Source organism: Nicotiana sylvestris, chromosome 4 (assembly GCF_000393655.2).
Source record: "Nicotiana sylvestris chromosome 4, ASM39365v2, whole genome shotgun sequence".
Taxonomy (NCBI): domain Eukaryota; kingdom Viridiplantae; phylum Streptophyta; class Magnoliopsida; order Solanales; family Solanaceae; genus Nicotiana; species Nicotiana sylvestris.
The window spans coordinates 92,425,900-92,440,393 of record NC_091060.1 but is presented as its reverse complement, the minus strand read 5'-3'; the positions used below and the strand labels follow the sequence as shown (position 1 = coordinate 92,440,393).

Below are 14,494 nucleotides of genomic sequence, written 5' to 3'. Positions count from 1 at the left end.
GTAATAGATACATTTTTCATATATTTTATTGTTGCCTTCCGCTTAAATTTGAAATTCCGCGGTTACCACGTTATCACCTTATAATTGTTAACCGAAAATAATTGGATAATGAGGTAAATAGTTAAAGGTTTGGCTTGCCTAGCTCACAATAGTAGGCGCCATCACGACCCCCGAGGGTGAGAAAATCCGGGTCGTGACAAGTTGGTATCAGAGCTCTAGGTTACATGGGTCTCACAGTTCACAGACAAGCTTAGTAGAATCTGAGGGATTGGTACGGAGACGTCTGTATTTATCCCCTAGAGACTACAGAGTTAGGAAAACTTCACAATTATTCTTTCCTATCGTGCGGTTTGGTTTCTCAATGCTAATAGAATACCATCTGCATTGATCAAATTCCTGATCTTATTTTGGGTCACCCTATTCTTCATGTTTGCAAAGAAGAAAGCATTATTTGAGTCTCCCAAATTTAACCACAGAACCCGTGATTTCTGCCTCAGTATGTTTTCCACTATGGTATCCCATTTCTCCAGCTGTTTTTTGTATCTTTTTCCTGTGCAAATAAGGTTGGATTGTGATCATGACTCCTCATTTGTGCTTGGACCTCTGCAAGTTGCTTTCTCAGGGTCTTGATTCTCTCATCTATTCCTCTGAATTTCTTTGTATTAATCTGCTTCAGCCCTTCTTTCATACCTTTCAGTCTCATCCACACTCTATTCATCCAACTTCCTCTCATAGGTATTTGCCATGCTTTATTTACAACTTCTAGGAAATTGTGATGCTCCGCTATGTAGTTCAGAAACCTAAAAGTTCTTGGACCCTGAAAATTCTCCTCATCCATTTTAATACATAGCGGGGAATGGTCAGAAAGATTTGGATCCAGTACAAGGACCTCTTTTTTAGGGAACCTGATCATCCACTCAGCATTAACTAAGGCCCTATCAATTTTACTGAATACATGGTTGTTAGTCCATGTAAACCGTCTACCAATATATCTCATTTCATTCATATTTGTATCCACTAAATAGTCATTAAAGTCTCTGATCTCCCCCTCTTGAACTGGTGCTCCACATTGGCTGTCCTCTTAAGATGGTGTTGAAATCACCCATGACCAGCCAGGGCTCCATTTGTAGTTGGTTCGGTACTCTCAAATCAGCCCACATCTGTTTCCTGTCCTCAATAATATGTAATCCATAAATGGTAGTAAAATTGAACTTCAGATTCAACCTCTATGTGGTCACCGCCCCATGTATGTATTAATCAGACATACTCACCATATTATAGGTAATGTAGTTTGGGTCCCATAGAATCCAAATTCGACCTCTATTGCTATGATTATAGTTATGGTGCCAGCTCCAACCCTTTGCAATTTTCTCAATTGTTTTAGCTGCATTTTGCTCTTTCACCCTATTCTGAACAACTATAATTGCTACATTGTTATTCTTCATAAACGCCCTGAATTCCTTCTGCTTATAGGGTTTGTTTAAACCCCTCACATTCCAAGTTATCAGATTCATACTGGGATAAAAGGAGTGTTTGAATCCCCAGGATCCTTGTTATAGCTACTCTGACCTTTGTTCTCCTCCGCACATCGAATATGCATCAGGTACTGAAAATTTTGTTCACCAAGGGGACTAAAGCCATTTGATACATTCACCTTCTGCTCTGCTACATTTTGAACTCCTTTCATGGCAGATTTTCTCCTTGCAAGTTGTCATTGATCTGTTGATGGATTCCCTACTAGACTGGAATCCTTTGTGACCCGGGCTTCCTTCTCTTGCTGTACTAGCTGGTCACCTTGTGGCTCCCACCTGTGTATCCGCAGTCTTCTCAGGTTTCTTTATCCACGCTTGTTTTGGGTTTGTAATCTTTGTCTTTGGAGCTATGGCTGGAGGTTGTTTTTGCATTGCTTTACAAATGTGGCCAACTTGTAAACACTGAGGGCAATATGCTGGTACCCAATCATACTCCATCTCTTGTTCAAAAATCCTCCTATTAGGATCTAACACCTTGATCCTAACTGGTAATTCTCTAGTAACATCCATTTCAATTAGGATCCTAGCATACGAAATTCGTTCTACTTTTGTTGTGCACTCGTTAGCATATAAGGGAATCCCTAGCCCACTTCCAATTCTGCTCAATGAATCCATACCCTATCATCTTAGGGGAATATTTGGGAATTTAGCCCATATTGGAACTGTTTGAAGTACTCCAGCCTGAAAATCAAAGCTCGTTGTCCATGGTTTTATAATTATTGGCTTGTTGCTGATTGTGTATGGTCCTGAGTAGTGTACTTCATCCCTGTCTTCCATGCAATTGAACCTCACTACAAAGTATCCATCATTGTGATAGAAAACTTTTGGTTTTGAGGCAAAATTCCAATGCGCTGAAATAAATTTCTCGAGAGCTCCAATGATCGGGGTATCACCTACCACATACAGTATCAATGCTTGCCTCCACTTTGCATTTTCTTTTTCTATTTCCTCCTTGTTTAGTTCAATAATATTCTCCCCATCCTTCACAATTGGGGCTACAAAGCTCAAGTTCATACCCCTTGCCGCCATTCTATTACCCACAAATAAGTTTTTCCATTCCTTCGTTCCAGTTGGATTTGCTGTGGATTTGTCCATCTAAATCCCCAAAGGTGCCTGATCTACTGTTTTGTTCAAATTTTGCACTCTAGTGTTATCAAGGATTCGTTACCACCAGTTTGGACCCCTCTTTGGCCATACCAGAAATTGGGTTGCACTCCACTGATTTCACTAAATTTAAGCTTCTCTGAGCACCCGAGATTACATCACCCGCTGACCTGCCCAGATCTGGAGCATTAACAGTCAAATTTGTCACATTATTCACCTACAACGCTTTTCGATTCAATACCAGTTGATTTCCACCTTTTTTCTGGAATTAGGACTTGTTACCACTGTGCCTTCTACCCCAATACTCGTCGGAGTTCGAAATTCCTCCCCCCTAGGCACCACAGGTGGGCAATCTTCCTTTTCAGCTCCCAATTGTTCCAGTGATGCAATTGCTTCCTTGGCCCCTCCACTTCGCTTAACATCTTCTATCGTCAGCTGCTGAATTGCCTGAGCCTTCCCTGGCTCCCTCTTTGGTCCCTCTACCCATTGTCGATTTGGCGCACAGTAGCAAGGCACGCTTATTGTACGCCAAAAGGAATTTCTAGAGAGAGAAGTTTTATTTAAAGTTTTATCGTACAAACTTATTTTCTTCAATTTGTTTAGCTTCTAAGCCTTCCAACCCTCTTGGTACTTGGTATTCATGATATTATAAATTTGTAACCTCCACGGTAACATAATTAACTTACTTTATGTACTTTCAAAGATGATATCATTTTTGAGCTTACATCAATTGACTTAAAACGTACTATTAAGTACGAAAACATAGGGTGTAACATCATTCCCCCCTTTGGAACATTCGTCCTCGAATGTTGGCTGATGCGCTTATCAGTCTCATAACCCATAGATGTTACGAATATTTTTATATTGTCCTTGACATCTAGGCAACTGTTCTATGAATAAATCCAAAGGCTATGGCATCCCCCCCTTTAGGCATCTTTCTCACACCACGACTTGTTGTCAGAATTCTTCCAATCTCGTAACTGTTGTGACCTTCTGTCATGCAACATGTACGACTTTGTCGTTGTATGTGCACCTATGCGACTCTTCTGTCTTTTTTCCTCCATCTTTTAGCCAATCTCTAGGCCTCACTTTGGTACCATATACAGAACTATGACAAGTTGTTCCTCCCGGTATATATAGGTGTACTGAAGTTCTTTGCTTGGTACATTGTTGAACTTACGATTGTTGCTATATCTTGTTTTGTAGCCTTGTATATCTATTCTTATGGCTTTACTACATCTAGGTAGGTTATACTATACCATAACACTTACTTTGATTTATTATTACCGAGGTTTGCTACATAACTCCAGGTTACTCTCTCGCTGCTTATCCTATATGTATAAATCTATGTCCTTTAGTTCTTCCTTATTACTGTTCATCTTAAGTATGATCGCCTAATCTCATCTCATACATTGGAACTTTTTTCCGCCTATTGTTGATTCACCTTAATGTTAATCTATAATCTACCACAGATAACTTGAAACCTCTTATGTAATACATTGTCACTAGGGCTCACGTCTCATAGGGGAACATCTGAAGTTATTTGCTTGATCCACCTAGGGACGATACTATACTTCAATAACCATATTTCATCGTATCTAAACATGATTCATATAATGTGGGTATTCTAATCTCATGCAATTCATGAAATCCCTTCTCTTTGAATAATTACTCAATCGAAAGCCTAAATGTCATCCTCTTAACATTTATCACAATTACACCCTTATTCTTATTCTACTACCAGGGTAGCATTCCCTCTTTTCTAAATGCTCCTAGTCTTAAACTCCTCCAAGTTTATTCAAAGGTGTACTGAGTTTTTTTATAACTTACGGAAACCATCAGCTTTGTTGTTTTGATGTGTTTAATCTCGACGGCTTGCCTATTCTCGTGATCTTCTCACTTGCCTTTTCTTATCCTTACTCCCGTCTACCTAAAATGTTGTCACTCTACCATACTTTAGCTTGCGACCTACACTTATTTATTTATACTAATCGCAACCTTCCTTTAATTTGATAGCACCACAGATTTCCTTACGTTATTCTAGGACCTCAAGTGATACATCACGTTGTCTCTAACTCTTCTTTACTCTCTTAACAAGACCTCTTGGTACCTAGAAACCATAGGCTAGAAGATATGGCACTGACGACACAACTATCATTTGTGGATACTGAATCACAATGCTTCTAACCCTCTATTTGAAGTCTGGACTATTCACGACCTTTTGCACTTGAGTATCTCGTACCTTCTTCACCTTTACCTTACTTACCTTTAAATCTTACATCGTCTTTTCTGTTTCTTTCATAACCACCCTTCAACATAGGTGGAATTCACATCCACAACTTGAAGCTCTACTATAATACTTGTACCTCTTGTGCATATACAATCCAGCGGGAGCTTCATACTTACTCCTTATGAGGCTAGTACTTTTCTTACTGGATTTATCATAGATCCATTATAGAATATGACTGTTGTACTATCTCTCTTGTACCTCTGATATTAAGAGTGATTTTGCAGTGTTTTGAATCACGATTTCTATATTTAGCTGGGTTTAATAATAAGACTCCTAATTCACTTAGCTGATGTAACTCTTTGGTTTCCTCTTCTCTCTCAGCCTTTAAGTAGGCTTAAGCTATCTTACGATCTGCGGATCAGGGTATTAGTTATTACTTTCACCTTTGGTGGACGCTATGGAACATCTATAATATAATCTTCTAACAATTCAAGGTTTTGTCTGTGAGGTGGACTCAATTCTTTCTTTTAACTTATACCGGAGTCTCATATAGCTGTAGGAATGTCAACATATATGGTGCATGGATAATACTTCAAAATCTTAAGTGCATTCATAATGTAACTAACTCTGGGTCATTGATCGAATAATTCCTTTCGCGCCTTCTCAGCTTTCTTTAAGAAGTAAACAATTACTTTTACTAGTCGTTCTGCCACTTGTTGCATGAGTACTTGGCTTATCTTAGTGCCCACACCTATTGAAATTTCGTGCAACTCATATGATCTCGAATATTACATTTTTTTCCCGTTCATTAGTCACGATAGGTGCCACTTTCTTATGGAGTGTATACAATATTGTAGTGAGACTGTTGTTATAAGATCATTTCCTCTTTAGGTCACTATGTTTAGCTTGAAGCCTTCTTCCTTATTTTCTCATCTAGTCTTTTTGCAGTGCTTAGGGAAGACCCTCTGACTCTTGTAAAGCTGTGAGCTTATTACATTGTATACTACATAGAATTTCTGATGTTCTTACTCGCCTATTATTATCCTTAGTTACTTACCTCCACGCCCTTGTGCTCGTAGGGTTTCTTTTGAATTGAAATTTCGATTGTCTCCCTAGTGGAACTCTCTTTTGATTCCGTAACACTCATACTGTATCTTCTACCCCAACTCCTATCTGAATATTTCTCAAGGATCACGATGTCGTATCTGCGAGACTGAATTTCCTATGCTGGGTTTCACTATGTATATCTTGCATGATCTACTGATTTATCTGAGACATCTTATCTAGCCATAATTAAGCTCTTCCTTAATCAACTACTAACTACTCGTCAGTCCATGCTCATATTTATATTTTGTGTAACCTCTCTTGGGTTGTGTCTTTTGTCTTAACTTACCTTTTGCATTGGCTTCTAATGTATCAAGTGTTCATTCGTACTTATTTATCAATAATATCTGGAGTGGGAACCCTTACTGCCTCTCCCAACATCGTGTTTGAATAATATTCTGGAGTCGTAACATATCTATAGGATCTGAATAAATGCAATCTCATTCCTTTCGCCTTTTTACCGCATTCTTCTTTACTATTTCATAGTTACTTGAACTACATAACTTCGACTTACTACCATATCACACCATCTTCCCCCCTTTAGGGGAGTACTAGCATTTAATGCTATGAGGATTTACCTATATATGATTTACCTCTTCATCTTTGGCGTCTTTTCACATCTTCACTGACGCTTACTTGCTTTGCGGTAACCCTTACCTACAAGGGATAACTAAATTTCTTATGCACGAGGGTAACACCTAGTGTAACTGGCACACTTAGTCCCTTAAGCTTAACTTTTCTCAATGTTTTTTCTTTGGCGGAGTGTCTTCCTAAATGACCTTTAAAGGTTATTCTTCTATTGTCCATTTTATTATTTCAAGAATGCGATCTTTGAAATTCTCTTGATGTCGACTATTATCACATCATTCAATCCCTAATTGATGTTCAGTTTATCTTGTTCACTAGCCCATGCTGATTTCTCTTACTCTGAGGGTCTAAATTTTTGTTCTGGTAATCACGTTGGACGCACCAACTCATTTCTCGAAATGAGGATATGACTTTTGGCCTGTACTCTTTTATTGTCTCAAGGCATGTCACCTCTTGTCTTTTTCTTCACGTGACTGGCTCTTCGGGTTGCCTAGCATTCTCTCTTTACTAGGGATGGGAGCCATACAAAGGTAAATATTTATCCCTTCTAGGATTCCACTGCCTATCTACTGAAATTTTTCTGGACATTCTAGTATTCATATCTAAATGTACTATTCTTGAGTGCACCATCAGGGTGTCTCACACGGAGAACTATTACCACGTTTATAATATCCTTCGGAAATGTTAGCTAATGCTAACAATCCATCCACCATTTTGGGTTACTCTAAGCCGAACTGGATCATCATATCCCATCCTTCTCTTAAACAATATCTTATAGCTCACACAGGGCATAACTAAGATGGGTGTGGCCAATTGTACATATTTCTGTTACTGTTGACGGTAACTCAAATACTTATACTTCTCTGCCTGAATTTTAAATACTGATAATCTTTACTAACTAGGTACCTCGTACCCTTCTCCACCTTGCTTCTTTTATTTATTGAAACTTGTATCTACCTTCTGATTCTCTCGTTTCTTTTTACCATATGGATGGATAAATATTCATGCCTTAGGAATCCTTACCAAGAAGCTTACACTTCTTAGTACACACATGATCTGCTGAAGACTTCACATTTACTCATCGTAAGCATGATGCAAAATCGAGTCCTTCTAGCTCAACTCTTCTACAACCACATTCAATCTCTTACAAACTGTCTTTCTGGATGTAGGTATCATTGTATTATGAATAAAATAAAAGTTAGGAGTTTGAATTTTACAACTGAGCTCTACCACACGATATAGAGTAAGAAGAAAGAGTGATAGTCCTAAATGCCATGTAGCCTCTTGCTTATAAGTGTGGTGCACAATACACCCATAAACAAGACTCTACTAGACACAGCTTGTAGATTCCCTAGTATAGAACTGTTCTGATACCAAGTTTGTCACACCCCAAAAAAGAAGAGGCGTGGCCGGCACCCGGTACCATACTCGGCCCGAGCGTACCACTCTGTAACTATGAACTCTGGGGTTAACTAAACTATATCATGGTCTAGACAGGGCCTCGACCTAACCATCAAACCTGTATATATAAAATGGACTCCAAGGTATAGACCTAGTAACTCTGAGGAAGTGGAGCTTACCAACCAAGATGATGTTTGACTTTATCTACTAGAAAGGTCTATCCAACTGTCTATCAGGACCTGCACGCATGAAATGCAGCGTCTCCAGTAAAAGGGATGTCAGTAAGAAAAAAATACACCGAGTATGTAAGGAAAGTACCTGGGAGTCAAATACAATTTGAAAATATGCTTACCTGCCGATACTGACTCATCTCTCTCAATATAGTAAGTAAAATAGTTGTCTGGCCCTATAAGGCTCATATGTATAAATGCTTTGACGTAGTAGGCTCGCTCATAAGTGCTCGGCCATACTAAGCTTTGTATCTCGATCATTCTAGGCTCGCTCATAGGCGCTCGAACACATTAAGCTCGGTATATAACTTACCATCTGATCAGAGGTTGCCCAATAGGGGCCTGCCCATCAATTATAGCTTGATGGTGGTGAAAATACTATAATACTGTATATATATAGACTCCCTGCTCTCTTGGCTGAAAGAAACAAAGCTAAACTGAATATGAAGTCCCGATGAGGGAGAAGTTGTAACTTATGAGACTAGGCCAATGTACATAAATTCAGGAATATGAACTTCTCTTTATGTCTCGTTATCAAGCATATGTAGTTACTAGATCATGCCAAAATGAAGGAAAAGTTTAGCCTTAACATACCTTAGCTCCATTGAGTCCTTAATACCTACCAAGTAATTCTTCAAAAAACTCAACTCAATCTACCACAACATAAGGATATTCAAAATCAGTGCATAGTAAAGGCTAAGTCCGCAACTTAAACTAGTAGCTCGTTTACTTAAATTTGGGCAGCATCTCCCCTGTAACAAGGCCCTCCTAAAATACCATATACCAACAATAATAACAACATGTATGCATCATTTTCTAACCTTATCTCTATCACAATATACCACAAAACTGTCCACACACCCTAATCACTTCATACATAAAACGACAACTAAAGTAATGCCAAACAACATTAAAAATGTCACGATGAACGATCAGCCCACCATTCCGTCACTATGTGGTGTTTCTCCACACCTTTTCTCCTCTAAAAATCCATAAAACATCAGCACAAGGGGCCAACACGAGTGAACTACAAAACAATCCACTAAAAGTGAAATAAATCGAGCTCACAGCTTCCGATCACCGTCCCGTGAGTTCTAACTATTAGAAAACGAATTTATCAAGCTTTTTTGACATTTAAAAGCATAAATACATAAATTAGTCGTTTTCTTAACTATGAAGTACCTTCCAAAACTCAAACTACAAAGAAAAAGAGAGGCGATATAGAGATACTTACGTCGTATGGATCGTTCTAATGTTATCGCTTCTTGATTTCGTACCCGGAATGTTAATCTTCTTACCCTTGTATAGAGAGCTTAAAGGTATGTTTTTGGGGGGGTTCTCTAGTCTTTTTCCATGAAAAATAAGGAGAAAGACGATTTAAAACCCTATATATATATAGATATCAACTTTTAAAAGGTCAAATAGGTTCTAGCTTGGCACTCTAACATTGGCTCTTCTTCCGATGCTTATATCTTTTTATCCGGATGTCGTATGAACAAATGATAAGAGAGTTAGAAACTAAATTCCAAGACCTTAAATTGGTATATAATATATCCTAAAAAGACCTCATATAACACACAAAATGTATTGCTCAAAAAGCTTTAGTGACACACCTATTTGTCACCTATGCAGTCTGCGTAGTCTCGCGAAACTGCAAATATCTCTCTGCTATTATATCGTATCGACAAATAGTTTAATGTGTTAGAAACTACATCGTAGATCTTCAATTTGATAGGTATATATACCCTAATTCCAAGTATATTGGGAGAAAAGCCCTACTATATTTGATCTAAGTTTCAACATATTTATGAATGTAACTTGTGATGACCTTTTCCAGGCTTCAAAACATAACACACGTCTATCATACGACTAAAATAACTCATAACATAATCTCTTTATAATTTTAAGCACCCTATTCGCACCCTAAAAGTACATGTTATAACATTCCCATCTTGTCGACTTTCGACGAAACTTATTTTCTTCCATTCGTTTAGCTTCTAAGCCTTCCAACCCTCTTGGTACTTGGTATTCATGATCTTAAAGTAACATCCATGGTAACATGATTAACTTACTTTATGTACTTTCAAAGATGATCTCATTTTTGAGCTTACATCAATTGACTTAAGACATACTCTTACGTACGAAAACATGGAGTGTAACATTTATATTTTTACTTTACCTTTTATATTTTAATTGAATTCTTTTATAACAAATGTTTAAATTTATTTTTATTTTCTAAATAATAATATTAATTGCAAAATTGAATGTTTACTGTCATTTTTCATAATTTGATTTGTAAAAGTACTTTATTAAAAGATTGGACAAATACAATGAGCTTGCAAAAAGTACTACCCAAACGAATTGGCTAAACACAAACTGCTATTTTATAAAAGTATTTTTTTCAAAAAGTACTTTTGAACAAAAGCAATTTTCAAAATAAGCAGATTTTTGTAGCTTGGCTAAGGGGGCTCTTAGTCGCGACTATGGGTGGCAAATGGGCGGGGGCGGGTCGGACATGAGCGGGTCGAAAACGGATAATTCAAAAACGGATAAATTATCTAACCAACCTGTATTTAGGATGGATAAAAATGGGTTATCCGGTGATAGATATCCATATTATCCATGGTTTCTGATTGAATTTGAATTTTTACAAATGTAAAAGTTAAACACATTAATTATCCATTTGGTTAACCATTTCTTAAGTGGATAATATAGTTCTTATCCATATTCGATCCGTTTTTAAAAAATTTATTATCCAACCCATTTTTAATAAATAATATAGGTGAATAACTATTTTCTTTTAACCATAATACCACCTCTAGTCCTGACTAACCTTAAGGCTTCGTTCAATAATTAGGCTCCGAAAAACCTGAGTTGATGATCTAAAGAGGATAAACCTTTCGGGACCATATTCGACTGGTTGGAATGTATGCGGTGTACACATTTTATATCTTGAACTATCCACTCGAAACGTCTCATATCAATTTTCTTTTACAATTTACAATTTGGATACTGATTACTATATTGTTTCTTGCATGCCATGTGTGTGCAATGCTCTCATGTACATCAAAGTTTAAGTTATGTACATTGATATTGCGGATTGTTTTGCATTGTTAGGTAAAATTGATTTAAATAATAGATAACTTTTTATATCAAGACTAATATGATAATTGTTGCTCCCAAACGCACATGCAAGTATTGTCATGGGCTGCTTTCCAGCCATGCCCCATGACCCCTTGGGCACGCCCTGTGGCGTCCTAGCAAGCCTCCCAATGCTTAGCGCCACGGACGGCCCCGTGGTCTTGGACGCGCCAAGTGACAAGCGTGCATGTGACTCTGTCGCCCCACTGATATCCCTCGCCAGCGCCCAACCGCAGGCAGATGCCAACAGCGCCGCCCGCGCAGACAATGACGCGTGCTCAGACCCTGATGCCAAAGACTATGCTGCTGACAACGGACTTGTTTCTGCCTTGTAGAAAACTAAGTCTTTTTCATTGTAAATATAGAGTAGTTTTATTCTATGTACTTCCATTATGTTTCTATATCTTAATCAAGTATAGTCTTGTAGCTTTGGTTTATTTTTTTTAAGCATTATTAGGGGGGATCAGGCAATCAAACTTTCTAGCAAGCAAATAATTCTCTGTACTAGTGTCTCTCCCCCTCGACACCGCGTTGCCTCTCTATAATAGCTTTTATTAATGCAATCAAGCTTTCTTTCATTCTCAATTCTCATTTTTGTTCTCTCAATTGCTCTTAATATTGGTTTTCCCGTACGGCACTGACAATCTAGTCTAGCATACGGAGGGGACGTCAATTGGCGGACAGTAACTGCACTGACATCAGTGCTTAGCCTTATGTCGCCCTTCCATGGAATCTCAGGAAGGCACCGTGTAACAGTTGGTATCAGAGCCTAGGCTCGACATCGGACGAGGAAACGCATTGCCATTGTCACATAAAAATTGAAAATTTGTACGGCGAGGCCATTTGCAATTATTTTGATTTCTTTTGGAGTGATTGTTCGTGAAGCAAAAATCACGTGCTTACAGCTGCCCCTCTTTGCCCGAAGACACGAAGGGTTTTCGCGCAAAGATAAAGCGGGCGATTTTTGCTCGTCTGAGTACTCCGTGTGAAGCATTTTTTTGAAAAAGATTTGACCGAACCTTTGCTTCAGAGGTTTCCTACATATCCTGGGCTGAACAGGAATCAGGTCAATGTAGTTCGGGAAATTTTGGTAGCTGGGACTACCGTGTGATTGTAGTGCTCGCTGCTGTTGTGTGTTGTTGCATGCTGCTGTAGGATGCTACCGCTCACCGATCTCCTTGTTACATTGTTCTAAAAGGAAAAACAAGAAGCTAAGCTAGACTATGGATCATGAGATCTCATCCATCTTCAACTTGTTCTTGTTGCCTTGCTTTCTTGTCGGCTAACGCTTTCCTCTGATGCCCTTATTTTGTGAACTTGGGAGATGATGCTGGTCCTTCGCCTTTTCTGAATGCCAGTTTTCATCACTTGGCTTGACTTGTTGGGAACATGGCTTTCTTATTTAAATCTTTCAATGGTTTCTTCAGTGGTATGGCTTTCTTCATCAAAATTGTTATATTGGGCATGCTACAACGTTTCCAAACTGCTTCTTCTGAGACGCGTTCCTTCTTCCTTTTGAATGCGCGCTTGCTTTTGCAGCCTTCTGCTTCTTGGCGCTGGGGATTTTATTGTTTCCTGCTTGGGGATCTCCGTTGTAACCTTCCGTCTTCAGGTGGGGTTACTGATTCCAAAATCTAGAGCTAAAAAGTATTCCCGCATTATACTGGTGGGCGACCTAGAACTTAAATGTATTCCCGCATTTTACTGGTGGGCGACCTAGAACTTAAATGTATTCCCGCATTATACTGGTGGGCGACCTAGAACTTAAATGTATTCCCGCATTATACTGGTGGGCGACCTAGAACTTAAAAATATTCCCGCATTATACTGGTGGGCGACCTAAGAACTTAAATGTATTCCCGCATTATACTGGTGGGCGACCTAGAACTTAAATGTATTCCCGCATTATACTGGTGGGCGACCTAGAACTTAAATGTATTCCCGCATTATACTGGTGGGCGACCTAGAACTTAAATGTATTCCCGCATTATACTGGTGGGCGACCTAGAACTTAAAAGTATTCCCGCATTATACTGGTGGGCGACCTAGAACTTAAAATTATTCCCGCATTATACTGGTGGGCGGCCTAGAACTTAAATGTATTCCCGCATTATACTGGTGGGCGGCCTAGAACTTAAAAATATTCCCGCATTATACTGGTGGGCGACCTAGAACTTAAATGTATTCCCGCATTATACTGGTGGGCGACCTAGAACTTAAAAGTATTCCCGCATTATACTGGTGGGCGACCTAGAACTTAAAAGTATTCCCGCATTATACTGGTGGGCGGCCTAGAACTTAAATGTATTCCCGCATTATACTGGTGGTCGACCTAGAACTTAAAAGTATTCCCGCATTATACTGGTGGGCGACCTAGAACTTAAATGTATTCCCGCATTATACTGGTGGGCGACCTAGAACTTAAAAGTATTCCCGCATTATACTGGTGGGCGACCTAGAACTTAAATGTATTCCCGCATTATACTGGTGGGCGACCTAGAACTTAAATGTATTCCCGCATTATACTGGTGGGCGACCTAGAACTTAAATGTATTCCCGTATTATACTGGTGGGCGACCTAGAAAAATGTATTCCCACATTATACTGGTGGGCGACCTAGAACTTAAATGTATTCCCGCATTATACTGGTGGGCGACCTAGAACTTAAATGTATTCCCGCATTATACTGGTGGGCGACCTAGAACTTAAATGTATTCCCGCATTATACTGATGGGCGACCTAGAACTTAAATGTATTCCCGCATTATACTGGTGGGCGACCTAGAACTTAAAAGTATTCCCGCATTATACTGGTGGGCGACCTAGAACTTAAAAGTATTCCCGCATTATACTGGTGGGCGGCCTAGAACTTAAATGTATTCCCGCATTATACTGGTGGGCGACCTAAAAAATATTCCCGCATTATACTGGTGGGCGACCTAGAAATTAAATATATTCCCGCATTATACTGGTGGGCGACCTAGAACTTAAATGTATTCCCGCATTATACTGGTGGGCGACCTAGAACTTAAATGTATTCCCGCATTATACTGGTGGGCGACCTAGAACTTAAATGTATTCCCGCATTATACTGGTGGGCGAACTAGAACTTAAAAGTATTCCCGCATTATACTGGTGGGCGACCTAGAACTTGAAAGTATTCCC

General features: G+C 39.0%; 1 protein-coding gene across 1 annotated transcript; it reads right to left on the bottom strand.

The window, feature by feature from the left end:
- Positions 1–508: 508 nt before the first annotated feature.
- Positions 509–1,006, bottom strand: LOC138889840 (uncharacterized). Its single transcript, XM_070173177.1, has one exon. The coding sequence runs from the start codon at positions 1,004–1,006 to the stop codon at positions 509–511; it is 498 nt and encodes a 165-aa protein (XP_070029278.1).
- Positions 1,007–14,494: the final 13,488 nt, after the last annotated feature.

Excerpts from the sequence above, each read along its gene's own strand:
- LOC138889840 (XM_070173177.1), bottom strand. The coding sequence starts at position 1,006 with ATGAATGAAATGAGATATATTGGTAGACGGTTTACATGGACTAACAAC.